At 40.5% G+C, this 23,895-nt stretch overlaps 1 protein-coding gene and 1 long non-coding RNA gene across 5 annotated transcripts in view; one reads left to right on the top strand and one right to left on the bottom strand.

Moving 5' to 3' along the window:
- Positions 1 to 23,895, bottom strand: part of Pou6f2 (POU class 6 homeobox 2) — a 576,195-nt gene that overhangs the window by 16,164 nt on the left and 536,136 nt on the right. For 2 of the 4 annotated variants that reach the window (XM_063276739.1, XM_063276737.1), the window contains one exon: positions 18,186 to 22,698. The exons of 1 other annotated variant lie outside the window; for it this stretch is intronic. In XM_063276739.1, coding sequence (XP_063132809.1) covers positions 22,194 to 22,698 — 505 coding nt within the window. In that variant the 3' untranslated portion in view covers positions 18,186 to 22,193. Of the gene's footprint in view, positions 1 to 18,185; positions 22,699 to 23,895 lie in introns of those variants that run through there. One more of the 4 variants, NM_001101002.2, reaches the window with a different exon arrangement.
- LOC134482718 (uncharacterized) lies at positions 1,163 to 8,295 on the top strand. Its single transcript, XR_010059195.1, has 2 exons — positions 1,163 to 3,701; positions 5,611 to 8,295. It is a non-coding gene; the product is annotated as an uncharacterized LOC134482718 (long non-coding RNA).

The raw sequence follows: 23,895 nt of genomic DNA, 5'->3' as shown, positions 1-23,895 counted from the left end.
AGCTTTACTTGACAGCTAAACCAAGATGCTCTGGTCCCTCCAACTGATGTGTGATGACTAAGCAAAACCCCATTTTTGTGCGAGGCACCCATTCTAAATTTCTAAAAGATAAGCTCTGACTACTGGTCCCCTCCCCCAAATTGTAAAATTTGCTGTGAAACGCACGAAGCCGAGGAGAATAAAAGTAGTTTCTTGCCCATCTACACATTTAGCACGAATGAGATAATTGTGGTACTTACCCTTAAACACCCTTCTGCTAGACTTTTTTTGCAGGACCTGTCTTTGATTTGGCTTTAAGACTGCTGGTCTACTAGCATTAATCAATAAAGTCATTTAATTAAAATTGGAATTGAGTCTGTGGTCTTTTTCCAGTCTAAGTTTAAAGCTAAAGGAATTGGACACCCTAAATGCAGAAATGATGAGGTCGGCAAAAGCCAGCTGCTGTAGAGAATGTAAGAGCCCATGTCACAAGGCCATTAAGGAACCCTACATTACTTCCTAACAAATACCAGTGTCCATTGTTGGCCATTCACTCCCACTGAAGCACAGGAACAGCCTTCCCTATCAGTGGACCCTTTTTGTCAACCTTGTATACTTTGTAAACTTTCCCCTGAGGCAGGAAAGTGGCCAGGTCTTGCCTGAGAAACTCCAGCAGCTAGGACCCCTCCCCAAGACCACTTTGTCATAACAGTGTTTCTAGCCTATATAAAGGTCACAAAATTTATTTCCAGCCCCCTCAAACAGTTTTTAGATTATGCTAATTTTAGGTGAAAAGTCTGAACAAAAAGCTGCCAATCCTTGAACAGGAACCCCCCCCCCCGGCCCCCAATCTCTCAGGCTTTCCACAAAATCCCACCATTCCCGGGGCATGAAAATTCATCAATCCCTGAACACGAAAACCACCAATCCCTCAGCTCCCCAAGCTCAGGACTTGAAATTCCATTGATCCACACTCTGGAAAATTTCTGCTCTTAAAAGCCCCACTTCTTCCCACCCACCATGAAGCCCTGTATAAAGCCTGTCTCTGCTCAGTTCTCTGCTGTCTTCTCCCAGGAGCAGAAGGAGCCATCTGTGGATTTGTGCCCCCAATAAATCTCCTTTATGAGATTTGCTGCCTGGAAGAAGCCAAGAAACAATGAAGCAAAGAAGGGAAGAAGTTGAAAAGTGGAGTGGGGATGAAGCCCCTGAGCTCTTCAGCTTGTCTGGAAATACCCTCTCTTGGGAGCTGCAACACCTCTACTGAGGATGTTTCCTCTTAGAGCTGGGCCGTTTCTGGACTTCCATGTCTCATGGGCTCCTTGTCTCAGGACGCCCTTCCATTGGGACATTGTCCCACCTCAGAGATGTGGTTCCTGGGCTCCGAGTCCCAGGATACCATCTCATCCTAGCAGGAACACCAACAGCTATGACCTATGGAAGCACAAAGCTTCCTAAGTCTATTATTATATTCATTATTATTGATCATTACTATTAATAATAAAGGATCCTTTTCAAGAGTTGATTGCAGTATATCCTGCTCTATCTCATGTGTTTGAACCCCTTTTCCCCTTGGGCAGCACTGTCTTGAGAAGTCAGGGAGCCCTTGTACTTGTGGCCTGGCTGGAGGCAATGGGTCCTTAGGAGACCAGGGAGATTGTCAATGCAGTGAAACAAGTTGCCTCAACACCTGTGCCAGTGCCAGCAGGTGAGCCCACTAACAGGGTATGCCTGATCTTCTGAAAGCCTGACCCAAAATAACCTCTCTCTTTCTTAAATAGTTTAAAGGTATGGATTTGGGAGAATCCATAAAAAGAGCTAAAAAATGATAATGGTTTTGGCCAGCTGTGATTGGCCTGTGGTTCCTGTGAGCTCACAAGGAGTCATTGTGAGCAATGATAGTAACCTACCTATATGAGGCACTGGTTGGCCCTGCATCTTGTCCATATACTGAAGAGATGCTGTTGCAGTTGGACTCAGACTTTGTTCTGAGAGTTTTATTTTTTATTGTCCATCTTTGGAACTGGACATTTGTGATCTTCACTGACCTGAACATTGTGAGTTTGTTTTCTTGTGGACTGTTTTTTTGTGCCTGGATTTTGATTTACTCTTTATTGCCTTGGATCTAGTTTGTGCATGTGCTTTAGTTTATTTCTATACTATCAGTCATTTTCTATTATTACCTATTAATTTATCTTTGACATTTTGTACATTGGTTTATTTCTTTACTTATAATAGCTGTGAAAAATAATTTAATTAACCAATGCTCTTGGATCATATCCATCTGCTTTGTTACTTCACCAGCCTTTCCCTGTGGTTAGAAATTACCCTATCATGGTAAAAGTATTTCCCAGCCGCCAAGACACTCATGAGACAAAACATGCCCTGGGGGATCTTGAGGGATAGCACATTTTGTCATGACGTCATGGTGTCACGGACAGGCTACTGAGAGGCCAAATCTACTTCATCTTGGAACTGGCCTCCATCCTAAAAGAAAAGAAAACTGAGACCTTGACCTGCAACTGAAGCCAAGCTACACTCAAGTACCAGGAAGGACCTCACAGTTTGTCCTTGACCCATACCTCAGAGTTTCTCCCTACTTCCTAGGAACAGTGAATCAAAGATTAGTCTGATTGTTTCAAATGTACTTTCAGACTGTTTGTGACCGTTCATGGTCCTACTTCAAAACACCCACCAGTTGGCTCACAATAGTCATCTTGTTAGGTACTGGCCAGGCTGGATGTCCCCTCGCTGCTACCATTTCCTATATAACCTTGTCCTGCTGAGGGTTCAAGGCTACTCTGCTTTCGAGTCCTGTGTGTCAAGGCTGGGTTGGAGAAGAGTCCCAAGCTTGAGCTTGTAATAAGGAGTCCCTAGTTCAGTTGCATTGGAAAAGAGTTCATTGCTCCTTGGTGGTCTTTTGGGGTTCATGAACACTTCCTAGCACAACAGCTACCAGCATTTTGATGCCTACAAATATGAGTTTAAGAGAAAGAAATTGAGTATTACAAAGTCTGCAGTAACTAGTCATTAGAGAATATGCAGGTCTTAGAGAAAAGTATCTCAGAGAAGCCTGTGTGTTCAATTTCTATCTAGTTAATAACCAAGTCTCTAACCCAGGTCAGCCCAAAGCTGACAGTCCATTCTTGTCACTGCTGCTCTTATTAAAGTCAAAATGTCCTTCTTAAGGTTTGAATGTGAGAAGTTTCATAGCAACTCATGTATTTGAATTCTTGGTCTCTAGCAGAAGGTTTGGAAGGTTGTGAAATAACAGGGTGGTGGAACCTAGCAAGAAGAATTGGGTCACTAGAGGCAATGTAACCTGCCAAGGCCACATAAGCAGCTGCTCCAGACCCATCATCTCAAGTCTCCATCCATGGCTTCCCTGAGCCAAAGCAAAACCTGTGTAATATGTGCTGCTTCTTCTCAGGGATTTGGCAATGAGAAAAATAAGGCAGTACTGGAGATAGAAAGTGATTAAATTATTTTTTGGTTGTGAACTACCATAATTGGTTCATTTCTTGCTATGATCTCACTGGAACCATTGTGAAGAGTTGCAGACCCCACCCATTTATGGCACTGGCTGGGCTTGGGTCTTCTCATAATTCTCACAGGAGGGAAGCTGTTGGCTGTAGAACAGTTGGACTCGGACATTGGTTCTCATAGACTTCAATATCATTGATCTCTTGGAAACAGACATTTTGATCTGGTTTGACCTCCAAAGAGTAAGTTTACTTCTTGGTTTGTTTTGATTTTTATCTCTTAATTGACTTTTGGATTAATTTTACTTTAGTTTCTTTTTTAGTAACATACATAATTATCTTCATTAAAAAGCACAATCCTTTGACATTCTTAAATTAATTTTTTCTGAATTTTAAATGCTTTGTTAGTATGAATAAGGTATAGAAAACAAGGAAATTCATCACAGTGTGCACTTCAACTATATAACCTGTAGATTATATTCCTAAGCTTTATATAATAAAAATTTGCCTATCCTGTTAACAATCTTCCAGAATTGCCATGTTCCACCCTCCCTAAACCAAAAACCTGCTATGTCAATGAGGGACAGCCCATTTCATAACAGCGTTGTGGTATTAGGGAGGGCTATCATCCTTTGGATGACCATCTGAGTTTAAGACAAAGGAATTGAATATCATGAATGTAGAGATGATGAAGTCTGTAATAAGGAGTTAATAGAGAACTTCAGGTTCCTAATGGAAAAGCCATTGAAGCAGACTGTGGGTTCACAGTCTTAACTAGGTCTCACCCATGTTCTAGCGTGGGTCATCACAGAGTTCATGAAGTCTGTTTTTCTTGTTATTATGGTACTTACTGTTATTATTAAAAGTCAAATGTCCTCCTCAAGGTTTGATGTGAATGGTCTCACACCTTCTCATGTGTCTGAATGCTTGGTCTCTAGCAGGGGATGCTGTTTGGCGGAGGTCATAAAGCCCCACTTTGTGGAAAGAGGCAGGTGGAATTCGATGGCTGAGTGCAGTAGGGGCCTGCCAAAGTCATGTAATCAACTACTTCAGACCTCTCCTTACAAGTCATCAGCTCCTCCAACTACAGTAGCTCCCTGCTCTCTGAGAGCTGGGGAGCGAGATAGTCATTGTCCCTTCAGCTGCATCTTGTTGGGAATTGACTAATGGCCATGACAAAATTTATACAGTGCCTCTTAACAATCTTCCAGAATTGCCATGTCCCACCCTCCCTAAACCACTTTGGGTTATCTCATGTGGTTATTAGTCTATCCCTTGCTGTGACATCACAAAAAACCTTTGTGAAAAGTGATAGAAATCAGTTCCTATCCAATCAATTCCAGGCCCTGCAGTGGGCTGGGGTGTGTCTTGATTCTGCAGAGAAACCCTTGTTAGATGGAGCGCAATTAGACTCTAGTGCTGACCCTGATAAACTTGGACTTTTCAAATCTCTTGGACCTTGACTTTGGGAGACTTCCTCTTTGTTTGCTTGGATTTTGTGTTCTTTTTCCATTTGAGGCATGGATTTCTGCTTACGTGTTCTTTTTTCATAATTGTTCCCTCTAAAAACAATTTTTAATGCAGGAAATTTCCCTGTGACACTTTTATACATAAATATAGTAAATTGAGATCATGGTCATCTGCTCTGTCACACTGCTGCAGTCACTGTCATGTGCCTAAAGTTCTCCCCTTTTTATTAAAGTTCCACCTACCCATTCATGATGCTTACCATATCTTTGGAACTGGCACATTACAGACAATCCTTATGTCCAAGTATATTTTAGAAAATGACAAAATTTCATTCTTCATGAAGAATAACCATGACTTCTTCTTGACCCCTTCTTATGAGCTTACTGTTGACCAGTTTGTGTGAAATTATCCTATTTTCATGATGAACCTGCCATGGACATGAAGCATCATTTCTGTCAAGTTTTTTTAAACTTTGAACTGCCAGAAAAGCTCATATTGGCTGTATACATGTATAGGTTTATCAAGGGTATTGCTGCGTGCGTGCTGTGTTTGTGTTTGTGTGTGTGTGTGTGTGTGTGTGTGTGTGTGTGTGTGTGTTGTTATTATTATGGTTTGGGGATCATGGTAATACTGACTTTGTAGACTGTTTGAAATGATCTTTCCTTTTCTCTTTGGTTAACAGCTTGAGGAACATTGGTCTCCATTACATTGTATAGCCAGTAGAGAAGACCCATCCTGCAATCTCCTGGTCCTGGTCTGTACTTATTAGGAAAGACTGTACTACTCTTTCTATTTTGTTCCTATACTGTTCTCTTCACATATGTTCTAACACCCTGAATTTATCATCAAAACTGTGGTGGAGCAGGGGGAAGGTAACAGGTAGTGGGCATGCTTGATAATCAACCCTTTTATCAATGCTGTGTGTGTTTTGTGAATTGAGAATGAGTATGAGTTTGTCTTGATCCTGTACAAACCCAGGAAGAAACCTTACTTGTTTATTCTGTTTCCCATGTCAATAACTTGTTTTTTCCCTGGGTGATTCAGGACAAGCTTTTTTCAGATTTGTTTATCCTTTCAAATGATCAGCTCTTTGTTTCTTTGATCTTTGTTTCAACTTATAAGGGTCCACTTATTTCCAGGTTCTTCTTGTGTTAGGGAAGATAGCTCACTAGACCAAGTGCTCTAAACACATGTAAGTGCTCTAGAACACACATACAATAAGAATTTATTTAGTACCACTGCTGGGCAGTGCAGGAAGAAGAGTGACAGTCCAACAACATCAGGGTTGAACATGAGCAAGACTGGGGAAGCATAGCATTTACATGGAGAAGCATATAGAGTACAAGTGGGTTGGAGAAATTTATAAAAATATTTAATTCAATTTATAAGCCTTTCTGTGTGGAAATAAAGGAGAAAGAGACTAAGAAATTAAGAGACATATTCATTTTGCAGGCATCTATTGAGGAACGACAGTGTCAGGCATGGGTATTGGAGAAAATGCCCTTGAGGAACTTGGTTGTAGCAGTAGGTAAATACATAGTATAGAGTGCCAACTCTGTGACAGTCCAGGGACGAAGAGGACCATCTCTGAAATGTCTTGGAATGCGGGTTGGAATAAATTATAGCTACATGAGGACCTGGGAAACAAGGATTTAGTCAGGAGAAAGGAGCAGGATACCTCAGACAGAAGAACTACTTGAGTGAAGTCTTAGAGGTTAGAGAGAAAGAAGATGGTAAGTTCTATAGATGGTAGCTAGAATAGAGCACACTGTGGAAAATCAAGGAGTGATGGTTGGGCTACACAGGTAAGACCCAGGCCAGCCAGGACCACAGGGATTCGAAGTGATCTTCAAAACCATCACATACACAGCCTAGTCCAGATTACTACTAAATAGACTTGTCACTGTGTGTCACCAGATCTCCTGGAGCTGGAATTGTGGGCTGCTGAGAGCTGCATTAAACAGGTGCTAGCAAAGATTCCTTGCATTCTTACTTCTAGATGAACTTATTCTCACAGTCTTGTTCTTTAGGTCTGGGAGCTTCGCAGGTTTAAACGCAAAACATATTTATTCTCCTCTCTGAGAGTATAAGTTCCTTATAAAAGACTTTTCTGTCTATCATATGCCTTTGCTGATGTATCTTAGCTATTCAAATGTCTTTAACAATGGGTTAATAGCAGTTGTCTTGGATTCACCCTCATCTCAGGGTTGAGGATTTTGTGGTCCTCATTATTCTGAAGGCTTCTCAGTGTTTTATGGATCTAGGAAGAAAAGTCTTTCCTTCTCCAGATTGTAAGTTCCTGGCTTATGGATCTTTCCTTTTTGTTTTTTCTTGTATCTGCTTTTCTTCACTGTGATAAAATATTGAAGATAGGCATAGAATGAATATTTTGGCTCAAGAATTTTGAATTTAGAGGTTTTGGGTTGGGTCTGAGGTGAGGTAGAACATTAGAACAAAGCTGTTTACCTCATGGCAGCCAGAGAGCAGAGAGTGGAGAGATGAGAAGAGGCCAGTTGTCTAATAGTTCCTTCAAAGGCTTGTCCACTTGCTGAACTTTCTTCCATGGGGGCCTTCATTTTACTATCTGTCAACAGCACTATTGGCTGGGGACCAAGTGCTCAACATATATACCTGTAGTCACTTTTCTGACTTTTTTTTTAAAATAAAAAGCTTACTTTTTGACTAGCATACAAAGTAATACATTTCCTTTTTGTACATAATTTTCTGTGATCCTCCTGCTTTCCTCAGTTTTTTCCTGTTTCCTGGCCTGTATCATTCCACCCCTAACACCACCTTTGTACTTTCATATAACATGTACCCATTGCTTTCCTTGAAGCCTCTTTCCCCCTTTCTGATCTCTCCCCACGACTCCCAAATATATAAAAATTTGAAACCAGGATCCCCATATGACAGAGAACTTGTAGCTTTTATCTTTCTGAGTTTGGGTTACCTATTTTAATATATTTTCTGGTTTCATTCCTTTGCCAGAAAATATGACTTTTACCTAGCAAGCCTTTCACCCAAGTGGCCCTTGAACATCGCATTGTTCCTAGAAATACCATAAAGGGTGCTAATTGCTCCTCTTCCATAGCAGTCAACAGACATTGCTCATGACCATCGGATATTCCACCGGGCCAGAGTTATTTGCAGCCTTGGAACCCAAAAACAAACAAATCATTTTAAAAGTCAGCTTCCCCATAAATCTCTTACCAAATCATGTAATGCCAAGGCTTGGAAACCCCAGCTAGCTGGGTTTTTTTCCTTTAAAAACCCCTTCCCCTAGACCTTGGGGTCACTCTCATCCTGTTGCATCAGGAACTTTTTGTGGCCCAGGCTCAAATAAAGACTCTCATGTGCTTGCATTGGAGTTGTGGATCCTGAAGGTCTCTTTGGGGTTTATGCAATCTGGATACAATATGAGTTTGGGGGAGAAGAGAGCATGAGATCTATTTTCCTTCCTATCTGAAGACTCCCAATCTGAGGAAGCCCCAACTGATGAGGGAAGAACTAACACTAAGTTGGCTCCTGAACAAAGACTATGCAATCTGAAGTCACCATTGGACTACTAACTCTATTAGAAACATTTTCTAGTTAGTGACTTGAAATAATCACAATGAGGTGATCCCTTACCTGAGTCTCATTCTATAGTTTATCCAAGTGACTTTGGGATTGATGTGCTTGGAACCAATACGCACATGCTTGAAGTTAATTAGGTCCAGCTTGTGAAGTTTAACTAAAGATTCCTTGATCACTATTGTGTATTAAAAGTAGGCTTTATATAAACAAACTGAAAGAACAAAACCACATGATCATTTCATTAGATGCTGAGAAAGCATTTGACAAAATTCAACACCCCTTCATGATAAAAGTCCTGAAAAGAATAGGAATTCAAGGCCCATACATAACATAGTAAAAGCCATATACAGCAAACCAGTTGCTAACATTAAACTAAATGGAGAGAAACTTGAAGCAATCCCACTAAAATCAGGGACTAGACAAGGCTGCCCACTCTCTCCCTACTTATTCAATATAGTTCTTGAAGTTCTAGCCAGAGCAATCAGACAACAAAAGGAGGTCAAGGGGATACAGATCGGAAAAGAAGAGGTCAAAATATCACTATTTGCAGATGACATGATAGTATATTTAAGTGATCCCAAAAGTTCCACCAGAGAACTACTAAAGCTGATAAACAACTTCAGCAAAGTGGCTGGGTATAAAATTAACTCAAATCAGTAGCCTTCCTCTACACAAAAGAGAAACAAGCCGAGAAAGAAATTAGGGAAACGACACCCTTTATAATAGACCCAAATAATATAAAGTACCTTGGTGTGACTTTAACCAAGCAAGTAAAAGATCTGTACAATAAGAACTTCAAGACTCTGAAGAAAGAAATTGAAGACCTCAGAAGATGGAAAGATCTCCCATGCTCATGGATTGGCAGGATTAATATAGTAAAAATGGCCACTTTACCAAAAGCGATCTACAGATTCAATGCAATCCCCATCAAAATACCAATCCAATTCTTCAAAGAGTTAGACAGAACAATTTGCAAATTCATCTGGAATAACAAAAAACCCAGGATAGCTAAAACTATCCTCAACAATAAAAGGACTTCAGGGGGAATCACTATCCCTGAACTCAAGCAGTATTACAGAGCAATAGTGATAAAAACTGTATGGTATTGGTACAGAGACAGACAGATAGACCAATGGAACAGAATTGAAGACCCAGAAATGAACCCACACACCTATGGGCACTTGATTTTTGACAAAGGAGCCAAAACCATCCAATGGAAAAAAGATAGCATTTTCAGCAAATGGTGCTGGTTCAACTGGAGGTCAACATGTAGAAGAATGCAGATCGATCCATGCTTATCACCCTGTACAAAGCTTAAGTCCGAGTGGATTAAGGACCTCCACATCAAACCAGATACACTCAAACTAATAGAAGAAAAACTAGGGAAGCATCTGGAACACATGGGCACTGGATAAAATTTACTGAACAAAACACCAATGGCTTATGCTCTAAGATCAAGAATCGACAAATGGGATCTCATAAAACTGCAAAGCTTCTGTAAGAAAAAGGACACTGTGGTTAGGACAAAACGGCAACCAACAGATTGGGAAAAGATCTTTACCAATCCTACAACAGATAGAGGCCTTATATCCAAAATATACAAAGAACTCAAGAAGTTAGACCGCAGGGAGACAAATAACCCTATTAAAAAATGGGGTTCAGAGCTAAACAAAGAACTCACAGCTGAGGAATGCCGAATGGCTGAGAAACACCTAAGGAAATGTTCAACATCTTTAGTCATAAGGGAAATGCAAATCCAAACAACCCTGAGATTTCACCTCACACCAGTGAGAATGGCTAAGATCAAAAACTCAGGTGACAGGAGATGCTGGCAAGGATGCGGAGAAAGAGGAACACTCCTCCATTGTTGGTGGGATTGCAGACTGGTACAACCATTCTGGAAATCAGTCTGGAGTTTCCTCAGAAAATTGGACATTGAACTGCCTGAGGATCCAGCTATACCTCTCTTGGGCATATACCCAAAAGATGCCCCAACATATAAAAAAGACACGTGCTCCACTATGTTCATCGCAGCCTTATTTATAATAGCCAAAAGCTGGAAAGAACCCAGATGCCCTTCAACAGAGGAATGGATACAGAAAATGTGGTACATCTACACAATGGAATATTACTCAACTATCAAAAACAATGACTTTATGAAATTCGTAGGCAAATGGTTGGAACTGGAAAATATCATCCTGAGTGAGGTAACCCAATCACAGAAAAACACACATGGTATGCACTCATTGATAAGTGGCTATTAGCCCAAATGCTTCAATTACCCTAGATGCCTAGAACAAATGAAACTCAAGACAGATGATCAAAATATGAATGCTTCACTCCTTCTTTAAAAGGGGAACAAGAATACCCTTGGCAGGGAATAGAGAGGCAAAGATTAAAACAGAGACTGAAGGAACACCCATTCAGAGCCTGCCCCACATGTGGCCCATACATATACAGCCACCCAATTAGACAAGATGGATGAAGCAAAGAAGTGCAGACTGACAGGAGCCGGATGTAGATCGCTCCTGAGAGACACAGCCAGAATACAGCAAATACAGAGGCGAATGCCAGCAGCAAACCACTGAACTGAGAATAGGACCCCCGTTGAAGGAATCAGAGAAAGAACTGGAAGAGCTTGAAGGGGCTTGAGACCCCATATGTACAACAATGCCAAGCAACCAGAGCTTCCAGGGACTAAGCCACTACCTAAAGACTATACATGGACTGACCCTGGACTCTGACCTCATGGGTAGCAATGAATATCCTAGTAAGAGCACCAGTGGAAGGGGAAGCCCTGGGTCCTGCTAAGACTGAACCCCCAGTGAACTAGATTGTTGGGGGGAGGGCGGCAATGGGGGGAGGATGGGGAGGGGAACACCCATAAAGGAGGGGAGGGGGAAGGAAAAAAATAAAATAACAAAAGAAAAGAGAAATAAAGAAACATTTAAAGGACAAAAAAAAAAGTAGGCTCAACAAAGTCTTTTAGCCTAATGGGTCTCAATCCCTGGTTACATTTTAACAACATTTGCTAAGATAGCAGTTGTGCAGCTTTTCTTGGTGTCACTGAACAACAATTAAATCAGAATCTCTGCAGGTAAAGTCCATGAGGAGGAGAAAGCTCATGAGGCCTGAAAAAAGACCCTATAAAAAGAACTACAGGCAACTAAAGAATGCTGAGAATGAGAGTTTTTATTATTGTTGTTTTGATTTTTTTTTAACCAGGAAGGACCATCCTGATTGGTTATCCAATATCAAATGGTCAGCCATGAAAACATACATTTAAGTAATTTTATCACCACATATGTGCCTACAGTTAATAAAGATGTCATAAATTTAAAAGAGAGCAAGAAGGGGGTATATGGGAGAGATTAGAGAGGTGAAAGGGAAGGAAGAAATCATGTAATTTATATTATAATTAAAAAAATAATTTGAAAAACAGGAATATTTCTATATCTCTTTTGTAAGAAAATAGATCATACCAGGTACTGTTATACTTGTGTGGTGCATCGCATATGGTGTGAGATGGACTCTAATCAGATGTGGCTACTGACCCATCAGCAGTTACTGAGTAGAGCACAGTGTTTAGGTCAGATAGAAACAGTCTTGTTTAGCACACTGTTAATATTGTTATACAAATATACTATTTATTGCTAGTCTGAAATTGAAACATATTTTTTTATATTTTTGCTTTCTAAAAATGGCAGCTTTACAAGAGGAAATGGGGACACAAAGCAGGTTGTTTTCACAGTAGCTTGGTGAAAACATCCTAATACTGGTCAGTGGTAATTTCGAGAGAGTTGCAATCAGGGCTGTTGGTTGTAAACAGCTGAAACCTAGTCAAGTGAGCTGAAACAGAATCAGTGGGAAGCACACAAAACCAGGCTGGGAAAGGTACTCGAGGGCTAGGAAGTCAACATCATAGCCACGGCCATGTTAGGGAAGAGCCTAGTTTGGGATGTGCTTCTGCACTCATGGTCTCTCTTTTTTTCTGCTGTGACTCTCAGTTGTGCTGCCATCACAATGCCTTCTGGACTTGGCACCTTTGAGCTATTCCTTCAAGGTCCTAAGAGAGTGCATCTGAGTTGCCTGCTTAAGACTTAAGAACCCATAGTTCTCAGGGCGAGCACAGGGAAATAATGCCTCACTTTGGCTTTCTAGGAGTTGGTCTTTGTGTTCTACCAAGACCTAAACCGTGGAAAGAGATTCCCCAAGTAGACAACAATTTTACATTGAAGTTTTAAGATCTGAGGGGTATATACTACTGGGGGCCGAGATGGTCTTCTCAGAAGCCCAGGAGTTTGAAAGAGGCAGCACACTGTCGTGTCAGATAGGAGACTCCTTCTCCGTTCACAGGGTACCATTGACTTAGAGGGTCACTTGGTCTTTCTGATCTTCAGTGTTCTGTAAAGTCAGTGATTTTTAGATTTTGAATTTCACCAACCAATAAAATTCAAAGGTAATTTTGAATACATACTTATAATTATCTTGTCATATTCTACACTGTTAATTGAAAATATTTCTTAACATGACTAGAATATACCATCATCAATTTTCTAAAATAAATCCTATTTAATGCCCCAAATAGAAAGGACATAACTCAGAATGTTGACTTGTTCTTTAACTAAAGTTATATTTTAGGAAAACTTACTCTGTTGGCTCTCTCCTATTTTCTAACTTTGCTTGGATCAATGAAAGACTACACATCAATAGCGCTTGGTAGCATCAGCAATGGCTTTTAAAGTCCTTTCCAGGATTAAAATTCCATCAATTTCTGAACACTGGAGAGAGGAGGTTTTGTGCGGGCCTGTGGCATTATGAACTATTACGTTTTAGTCCCTGGGTAAACCTCTGTTAGATAATCTTCAGTGTGCAGCATAGAGGCTCCCTTTAATGTGCATTTCAAACTCTTGAATGACAAGAGGAAGCCTTTGGGACAGGGAAAATCCACCTCTCTGTGTTGCTTAATGTTACTGTCTTAGAGGTGTCCAGAGACTTTGGCAGTGAATATGGTCCTATAAATCTTACAAATCGATTAGCTAATCAATATGTCCAGAGGGCCAGTAGATGTGCCCACTTAGGGGACTGAAAGCCTCATCCAACTCAGCCGTTCTCATTATTGAGACATTGACAAACTGAGGCTATACAAAGTCTTATGGAGATGACTCATGGTTTTCTTCTCATGCTTTAAAAAACATCATACATTTGGAGAACAGTTGAGAATGAGGACTTGAATATAACATTTTGAAGGAATAAAACCATGGATATACTTATAAATACAGAGAAATACTAATGAAAGGGATATGTGGTTAACTGGGCATAGTAGTGAATAGTAGACCATAGCAGAATGAGGGAATTTTGGCTCTAAGAATGTAAGTTTCTAACAGTAGGAACTCTGATGCAGCCCCCTTCTGAGTGCTCAGAGCTAAGCATAAGAAAGAGGAAAAGGTTTAGTTTAGCAGGCTAAACAGGCTTCATCAGGGTCTGTGGAACTGCTGTCTAGTTGTTTACATGACTACAATCTGTAATTCTGTTCTTCTTTGTAGATTTTGTGTTGTCATTTTGATTGACATTTTGATTGTCTTTCTTCCTACTGCTCCCCTTTTTCTGCCTGTGGTTATCTCTTTAAAATCCTACGTTGTAAGTCCAGTTTGCTTTCTTCTGGTGCTGATCTTTTAGTTCAACTGACCATGTTTCCATATTGCTCATTCTAATGGTTTAGGCCCCATTCTATGACTGACTATTAGAAAGTTCAGGATGAAGGACATTTAGCAGGCAAACTACCATGGCTTCCTTGTGCTTCTTCCCATTCTGGGCATGCATGTGTTTGAGTGTATACAGGGGTTGGAGGTGGTTCCAGTTTTCTGTCTTGTACAATTATCTATTCATTAACAGAGATAAAGCAAAGAGAAGGCCACCAAAAAGAAGATAAATTATATTCATGATCCTCTTTAAGAAATCATGGAAATTTGTTTTTACAAAAAATGTTTACTCAATATAATAAAATCCCCCCTAAGAGGGCACCCATTTTCTTTGACCACAAATTTCCTTGGAGCAGAGAAAATGAGCTATATCGACATTATCCTGTTGGGTTCCTTTCAAAAGGCAGGGCTACAGATGAGGAGCTGAGCCATTTTGTATTAGAGAAAAAATTAATGTCTTTACATTGTTGTGACCCAAAGCTTCTGTGTATTCCCCTGCCAGAGATTTTCACCAAACTCATTCCTTCACTCTTGCCACTGGGTATATTGTGTCTGTGTGTCCATCACCAAAATAGCATTTGGAATCCTTTCATGACAGAGGTGACCATCCTCTAAGCCTAAAATATTCATACTTATTCATGCTTTTTGACTTTCAAGTGAGCCTATCACCATCTTAATTTTGAGATTTATTTTTTACTTGTAGTTTACTGTAGTAGGAGAAACATAGGGCAATTTTAACTTCCAAAGAACCATTGGGCTTTCTTTTTTGAAAAATTCTATTTCTGGATCTTTAGCATATAAAATATTTTGGCACACAAAGCACTTGGAAGATATTTGTGGAACAGGATGGTTGAATTTAAGTAATGACTATATTTTTAAAGAACCCATATTGTGCTCTAACATTATGAACTATGCTTAGAGTCTTTTATATGGAAAGAAAGTTTAAAATAGCACTTGTTGGCTCTGGCTGGGTATTTATTTATTTATTTATTTATTTATTTATTTATTTAATCTTTTTGTTTTCTTTCTCCTATCAGTGAGGGCTGAGGCTTCAGTACTTGTTCCTTTTAAAGTCAGTCTTGGAAACGTCTTGCCTCTTTGTCTGTCCATTATGCCGCATGGGCACTCAGCTTTGGGTGAGGCTGATATACAAATCTCTATGCACCTTAAGGAATATTTGCTGAAGATCACCAAATATATGGAGATAAATATTATGTGTTTAACTGGCATCTAAAAAGACTGGTTCTACATTCCTTTTAAGTTAGTAAATTGCATAACAAAATTAATTCCTCCTATCTGTATGTTCTAGCAGTATAAAATTTGTATAAAACTTGGAGCGGCAGAGAGAGGTCTCTTGGCAGAGCTCTCTGCAACAGCTAGTTCCCAGCTAGGCAATGTAGCAGAATGCAATGGCTGCCAGCTATATCTGTGTCTTATATTCCATCTTCTGGTTCTTGGTGGGGGGACTTCTCCTCCATTCTGGGCCTCCTGTCATTGTGGCATACATGTCCTACCTAGACAAGAGTGAGTCTGGAGACTCTAAATGCTTGATTTAAGATACCTTGACCCTTCCCCACTTTCTCTTCTATTACTTTCAGTGTATCTGGTTTTATGTGGAGGTCCGTGATCCACTTGGACTTGAGCTTTGTACAAGGAGATAAGAATGGCTCCTTTTGCATTCTTCTACATGCTGACCTCCAGTTGAATCAGCATGTTGAAAATGCTGTCTTTTTTCCACTGCAAGGTTTTAGCTCCTTGGTCAAAGATCAAGTGACCATAGGTGTGTGGGTTCATTTTTGGACCCTCAATTCTATTCCACTGATCTACCTGCCTGTCTCTGTACCAATACCATACAGTTTTTTTTTAATCACTATTGCTTTGTAATACAGCTTGTGGTCAGGGATGGTGATTCTCCCAGAAGCTCTTTTATTGTTGAGAATAACTTTCACTTTCCTGGGTTTTTTGTTACTCCAAATGAATTTGCAAATTGCTCTCTCTTACTCTATGAGGAATTGAGTTGGATTTTGATGAGGATTGCATTGATCTGAACCTAATATAAGAGAAAGTGGGAAAGAGTCTTGAACACCTAGGCACAGGGAGAAATTTCCTGAAGAGAATACCAATGGCATACGCTCTAAGAGCAAGAATTAACAACTGGGGCCACATAAAATTGCAAAGTTTCTGTAAGGCAAAGGACACTGCCATTAGGACAAAATGGCAAGCAACAGATTGGGAAGAGATCTTTACCAATCCTATATCCCATAGAGGGCTATTCTTTAATATATACAAAGAACTCAAGAAGTTAGACTCCAGAGAGTCAAATAACCCTATTAAAAATTGGCTATAGAGCTAAACAAATAATTTTCAACTGATGAATATGGAGAGGCACTTAAAGAAATGTTCAACATCCTTAGTCATCAGGGAAATTCAAATCAAAGTAACCCTGAGATTCCACATCACACCAGTCAGAATGACTAAGATCAGAAACTCAGGTGACAGCAGATACAGATGAAAATGTGGAGAAAGAGGAACACTCCTCCATTGTTGGTGTGATTGCAAGCTGGTACACTACTCTGGAAATCAGCCTGGTGGTTCCTCAGAAAATTGGACATAGTACTACCTGAGGACACAGCTATACCACTCCTGGGCATACACCCAAATGATGCTCCAACATATAACAAGAACACATGCTCCATTATGTTCATACGGCCTTATTTATAATAATCAGAAGTTGGAAAGAACCCAGATGTCCTTCAAAAGAGGAATGGATATAGAAAATATGATACATTTACACAATGGAGTACTACTCAGCTGTTACAAATGATGGCTTTATGAAATTCTTAGGCAAGTGGAGAGAAATAGAAAATATCATCCTGAGTGAGGTAACCCAGTCACAAAAGAATACACATGATATTAGCCCAAAAGTGGGGAATACCTGATACAATTCATAGACCACATGAAGCTCAAGAAGAAGGAAGACCAAAGCATGGATGATTCAGTCCTTAGGAGGGGGAACAAAAATACTCACAGGAGGAAATATGGAGACAAAGTGTGGCTCAGAGACTGAAGGAAGGCCATCCAGAGACTGCCCTACCCAGGGGATCCATTCCATATACAGACACCAAACCAAGACAATATTACAGATGCCAAGAATTGCATGCTGACAGGAGCCTTTTATAGTTGTCTCCTGAGAGGCTCTGCCAAAGCCTGAGAAATAGAGGTGGATGCTCACAGTCAACGATTGAACTGAGAATGGAGTCCCCAATGGAGGAGTTAGAGAAGGAACTGAAGGAGCTGAAGGGGTTTGCAACCCCATAAGAACAACAATACCAATCAACCAGATCCCCAGAGCTTCCAGGAACTAAACCACTATCCAAAGAGTACACAGGGATGGACCTATGGCTCCAGCCACATATGTAGCAGAGGATGGCTTTGTAGGGCATCAATGGGAGGAGAGGCCCCTGGTCCTGTCAAGGATCTATGCCCCAGTGTAGGAGAAGATTATGGCAGTGAGGTGTGAGGGATGGGTGTGTAGGGGAACACCTTCATGTGCACAGGGGAAGGGAGGATGGGAGAGTGTATTTCTGGAGAGAAAACTGGGAAAGGGGATAACATTTGAAATTTAAATTTAAAACAATCCAATAAAAGATACCTTGACCAGTACTGTTGTTTGGACTACAGGAAGGAGCATGATTTAACACCTTTGAGTGGATATTAGAGAATCAGACTTGAGAATAAAGCCAAGGGAGCTAGGTAGGTAAAGAGACTGAACCAACTGTGTTTGACATGCACAAGATGGCTTCTCATTAAGTTATACGACATGGTGCCTTGCCATTTAGGATTGAATGGGATTTCTGTAATGTGCAACCAAAATACTTTAATGGATATGACATTTTTCTTTTCTCAATCTATAGGGTTGTAATGTACATTTTAAATAAATGCTTATAATCTGAGTGACACACCTGAGTGCAAGACATACTTAGCTGAGAAGTTCATGTCAAACAAGTCTTTATTTTTCATGGTACAAATTAAAAGTGACAGATCTGAAGCTGTTCAGAAATACACAAAGTGCAGCTTTACGGACCATACAGATATTGCTCTAGATTAAGGACAGTTTTTATTTTATTTTATTTTTTAAACATTTAGCAACCTGTGCAGATAAGTCAGCTTTGGTTTCAATGTTAGAACAAGTAAGGAGCTTTTCAATATCCAGTTTGGCTTCTTGGTCACGAGTCTATCATGTCAATGTCTTGTCGGCATGATTTTTTTTTCCAGAACAACCCAGTCTAGTTTCCTGCTCTCTCTCCTGCTGCCTGCCCCAGGCATGGAGAAGCAGATTCCTTTGCAGCGCTTCATTAAGTGACCCTGGTGACCAGTCTAGATCACAGCACAGAGGATGAAATAATAAATCAAAACTTCAAGGTATTTAAAAAAAAAACACTTTTCAACAACAAATAAGCCAATGTGCCTCACAGAATTGCAAGTTGAAGACAAGCAAGTCACATGACAAAAAAGCTCATTACAAAATATTATCCAAACTGATTTTACAGTCAGACATGGAAATGAAAATCAATTTCCTTTTTCTCCGTTGTTTTTATGCTTGATCGTTAACTGGGTACAAGTAGAGTGCTGAGGTAAAACATTGATGAGCAGTTTGTGATTTGTTTTTCTTAAAATAGGAACAGTTTAGTATTGCAAGATTGTCAGCAACATTTAGCCATATCTACACAATGTGCATATTCCTACACGTACTGAGCTTTGGTCCAGCGTAGAGAAGAGAGCAAAGGCAATTGGATTTCTTTTTGGTTACAGCTTGAGTTCTTTGATATGCCTCTACTTGTTTGTTCTGCCTCTCCCAGCTCTTGGTTTTCCTTTGTTTTTTTTTTTTTTTGTTCTCTTTTGTGGTGTGTGTGTGTGTGTGTGTGTGTGTGTGTGTGTGTGTGTGTGACTGTGTGTTCACGACAGAAAGAGTTCAAAACTTGCAAAGGCAAGTGAAACTTTTAACTACTCAAAATATCTTTTTGGTTGAAAGAGAAAACAACCTCCACAAGCAAGTGTAAAATACAATATCGGCTGTCATGTCTCATCAATGATGAAGAAAATGGAGATGACAACAATTTTTAAAATGTGTGAGAAAGACACAGAAGCTTGAAATACAATCACATTTGCCCAAAGTGGCTTTTACTTTTTGTTGGTAGCAACCTTAACCTTCAGTTCATGGAAACATAAAAGACACTTAGATGTTATTGGCATATGAAGTTCTTTACCAGAGGAAATAAGAAATATCTAATAAAATTAAGCAGTAGGTGTGGTCCTGAAGGCTTATGTGTTCCCAAGTATAGTTTATATTCCTAAGAATCTGTTCAGGCATCTTTTTTTTTTGCCTTGTAGCAAAAAATTCATCAGTAAAAAATCAATATAAGAAGCATTACAACACTATATAAATAATTTATAAAACAATACAAAATTATAAAACTATAAAAAAATCACTGCATGTGAATAGTTTTACAACCATGGGATGAATTCACTTCTTTTTTGTTCTACTCTGGGTGATTAGTTTTATTTTATATTTTTACTATTCTAGCTATGCTCTCCCAATCATAGACCTCAGAACTGAGCAGGCCTCATGTGCCTGCTTCCGGTTCAGATTTTAAACATTTAGCATCCGTCCTATGTTATCTTGTTAGCGTCTCTTCTTGGGGAGTTTTTCTTGATGGAATTTGTAGCAGGTCCTAGGAGAATACAAAATCTGTTTTAATCAATAAAGTTTCGGTTTCTGGGTTGCTGGTATTTCTTCAGTCTTTGCAGTTGTGAAATGCTACCATGATGTTGTTGGCACTAATCGGGCTGGTTGTGGTCCAATTAGAATCAGACTAGTGGCATGGAGACACTGTTATTAATGACTCTATGTCCAGAATTATTATTTAGTTTCCTTGGTGGGAGTTTTATGATTGCTGATTTATGATTGCATCTGAGGGACTATTTTACTGTCCCATTTTTGTTACCAGCAAAGGAGCCAACAGAAAAAAAAACTAGAACCCCTGCTTGGGAGAGCTTGCTAGGGGATACAAGATGGTCTTTGTAACCAACTGGGCAACTGGAGGTGGGGTTTCTTTTTCCCTTTCATGATTTGCCTCTAGACAGTACACGAGCATGCTTTTTAACTACTCATGAGTATCTACGTTGATGGTTCTTACCTGCTTTGATAGAACTCTCTGCCCTCACCAGGGTGAAAACATTAACAGGCTCCAAGGGTTTCTTTGCCTTTCATTCTGTGGCCTTCTTGGATCTCGTGGCTCATGCCTTGGGGAAGCTCTTTTGAAAGTGAATTAATATGCTAATGGGGAAGGCTCTTCTGAGGTGTTTTATAAGCTACTTGTCTATTTTTCCTTTATTGGAGAGCCTTTGTTGCTAAACTTCTTTGTCAAGAAGCCAGAGCCTAGTTCCACTTGCTTCAATTTGCCTGTCACCTTTTTATGCCATGTATATATCCCAAGAACAGATGTACCCCAGCTCCAAATGTCTGCCAACACTGTTTGATGAAACAAGTAGCAGAAAAGACGAGGTTAACAGGACACTCAACAGCCCCTAACAATCTAGGTCACCATCATCTTTTGTGGTCTCTCTCTGTGTGTGAGGCGAATGAGCATGGACGTGCTTGTGTGCGTGTGTACTGACTGAAATCTTGAGACTTTTCTTTGGCTATAGACTTCTTAGAGAATTTGCTTTGAACAGAAGCATAACACAGGTTTAAGTATTGAACCATATGTGCAGCGTATGTTTATATTACAGAATTAATTTGTATCAGCTCTCCACATATGTGGCTAGTAGACCGAGAAAAATCCCAATCTCTGGTGTGAACCGTGAGCAGTTACAGCCTCTGCCAGTGTTGACAGTCATTCAGCAGACAGACTTAGTTATCCTGGATTGTCTCCTGCGTTTCTGCAGGATTGGAGTGGGAAAGAAACCATTCTTCCCACTTCTGCCATCTTCCAGAAGATTCCCCGGAACCACAGGAAAGGGAAATGGAGCAATAGGGAAGAAAGGGAAGTGTGAACTCCATTTTCTCTCTCAAACCTACAACTCATAGTGAAAGAAAGCCACGAAGGCTTTGGCACACAATCCAGGTTGTTTCTCCACCCCACCACCCGCCAAAAATAAAACAAAAAAGGAAATGACACAATTCAGAAAACAAAAACAATAACAAAAAAAGAAAGAAAGAAAAGAGGAAGCTACTTCATCTGCTAAGAAGCAAATTGTAGACAGTGAGCCCTAGAGAATGCTCCCAACAATAGCATCCGCCGTGGTGGCACAGACATCAGGCAAGAAAGATGGGAGAAAGCGGGCTTCCACTTTCCTGTTGGTACACATGTAAAAACTCATAACATAACTCTTCACGCAGAGGCGAGTAGACGAGCAGTAGCATTTGCAGTGTTTCCGACTTTGGTAAATAGGGTTTGCAGTGATCAGCACTTAGTCCCTGAAGGGTTGCAGTCACTCCTCCAGGTGGCAGGCTTGCATTCGCTTTGAACAGATACAAGTTTGTGTTGGCGGTTTTTTTGCTTTTGTTCTTTTTTTTTTTTTTTTTTTGGTTTAGTTTTTTTTCCTTTTTCCTTAAAAGGTGTTCACATTTTCATCACGTACAGAAAAAAGTAAGTGGTTATTTGGTTTGCTTTTAAAAAACTGGCTTTAGGGAGACAGGTGGGGGGAGCGAATGATCCTACCACATACTCCTTCATGTGGTATTTTTTCTTGTTTAAAAATTTAAAATTTCTCTCTCCTTTTTTTTTCCTTTTGGAAAACCAACAGACATGTATAAACCATTCTGCCCACTTGGTAGTTTTTGTTTTTAGTCTTTTACATACAAGAGAGATGATGACTGGGGGTGTCTTTAAATTCTTTTTTCTTCTTTTTTCTTTCTTTTTTGTGGAGACTTGGGGTAATGCTCAGTTTCTGAGATGCTTCCTTCTGATCATGAACGGTGTGTCTAACAGTTTTCTTCCGGAGAGTCCGCTAAGGGTTCCAGGGGGACCGCAGAGGTGGGCTCGTGCTGCTTTAAACGTTTGATTGTGTTCTTCAGAGCTTGTCTCTTATTGCAGAACCAAACTCTAACTACTTCCCGGTCATAGTTTAGCTTCTCAGCAATCTCGGTCATTTCCTGCCCTGAGGGGTGTGTGTTCTTCTCAAAGTGGGCATTGAGGATCTCAAGGGCCTGGGGTGTGAAGGAGGTGCGCCGCTTGCGCTTTTTGGATGGCTCACTCCCAATAAACTCCGTGAGATTCTGCATACCTGCTCGATGGCGGGCCTCAGCCTCAGCCATCCACCGCTCAAGCACCGGCTTAATCTTCTGGGCACTTTTAGGGGTGATGTCCAGCTTTTCAAACCTGGCAGGATACAAAAGGCCAGGGTTCAGTTTGGCTGTCAGACTGCTAGCTATAGTGTTCTCTTGGGCTTCCTGTGGTAGGAAAAAGTGGCTTCTCAGGATGGTGTGTCTGGGGGGAGAATTGAGAAAGAACAGTCTTACACTGAGTCCTCTGCCAGGGTGGGCTTCCTGCCTGCCTGCCTGATTGCCTGGCAGGGTGAATTCACTCCAGATTAGCAGCCAGCTGCAAGGTAGCCAGCCCTGTCCCAGCCAGCACCCACCCTCCCAGCAAGCTCCATGCCAGCCATGCAGATCCCCAGGCACACAGACAAGGGAGGGGAAAGAGGCACCGGTGTACAGTATGGAAACACAAACAATTTGCAGGCCTTTTTTTCCCCTCTGAACTCTTGAGATCCGAGCTGTCCCCAGCTTCATTTCCCCAACTCTCAGAATTCTTAAGGCAGAAATTAACCAAGACAGTGTGATGTTCGAGAGAACAATTGTCATATTCTTTCACTTAAAATGTGCTTTATGTTTGGTTTTCCTCTCTATTGTGTTGGTTTTTGAAAAATATTACAGCTATTATCATAATCTGGAAAGGCTACCGGGCCAAGCTCCTCCTCCTGCCGCTCTTTTTATCTCCCCTTGTGTCTTATTTTAACTTTTTTCTCTCTGGTAACAATTTTCCCCATATGTAAGTTAACAACATGCCTCCTGTCCAGGTAAAACACACACCAGTTGTTACTTTACAGTTCTGGCCTGGACAGCTGGATACATTGTAATTACTAGGGAATACCCCACCCCTGGGTGGGCTTAGGCCACCTCATGCCTTCCAATCACCATCCAGTGTAATGGTGCACTTTTGTCCCAGGGTATCATGCTGTGTTTAATGTGGGATATCTGCAAACTGTACTTGAATGATATCATTTTCTGTAAATGAGGTCTTCTCTATATCAACTGCCATCAGCGATTCTTTGCTACCTTTACTTTAAAAAAATATGAAGCATCCTGGACAAAATTACACAGAGTGTTTTAAAAAGTCCTTTCTGGTACTAAATTCATTCTGTCGGTAAAATACAAAGAGGACCAACTCCCTTTGTTCATTTGTTTCTTTATTCTAAGTCTAAATTCATGTTCCTCCTATTGAAACGGTGAGCACAGACTTTCTCTCTCTTAAAGTGTACCACGTTGTTGAAAAGCAATCATCTGGTGTGTTAAGATGCTTGCAAAAGGATAGGCCAGGAAGGCCTTCCTCTTTGCCAGGATCTGATTGTCAGAGTGCATCTTTAGATCCCTTTGTTAAGGGTTTAGCTCCATTGCACTCTCT

Source organism: Rattus norvegicus, chromosome 17 (assembly GCF_036323735.1).
Source record: "Rattus norvegicus strain BN/NHsdMcwi chromosome 17, GRCr8, whole genome shotgun sequence".
Lineage (NCBI taxonomy): Eukaryota > Metazoa > Chordata > Mammalia > Rodentia > Muridae > Rattus > Rattus norvegicus.
The sequence above is the reverse complement of the archived record's forward strand: the minus strand, read 5'-3'. Positions and strand labels throughout refer to the sequence as shown.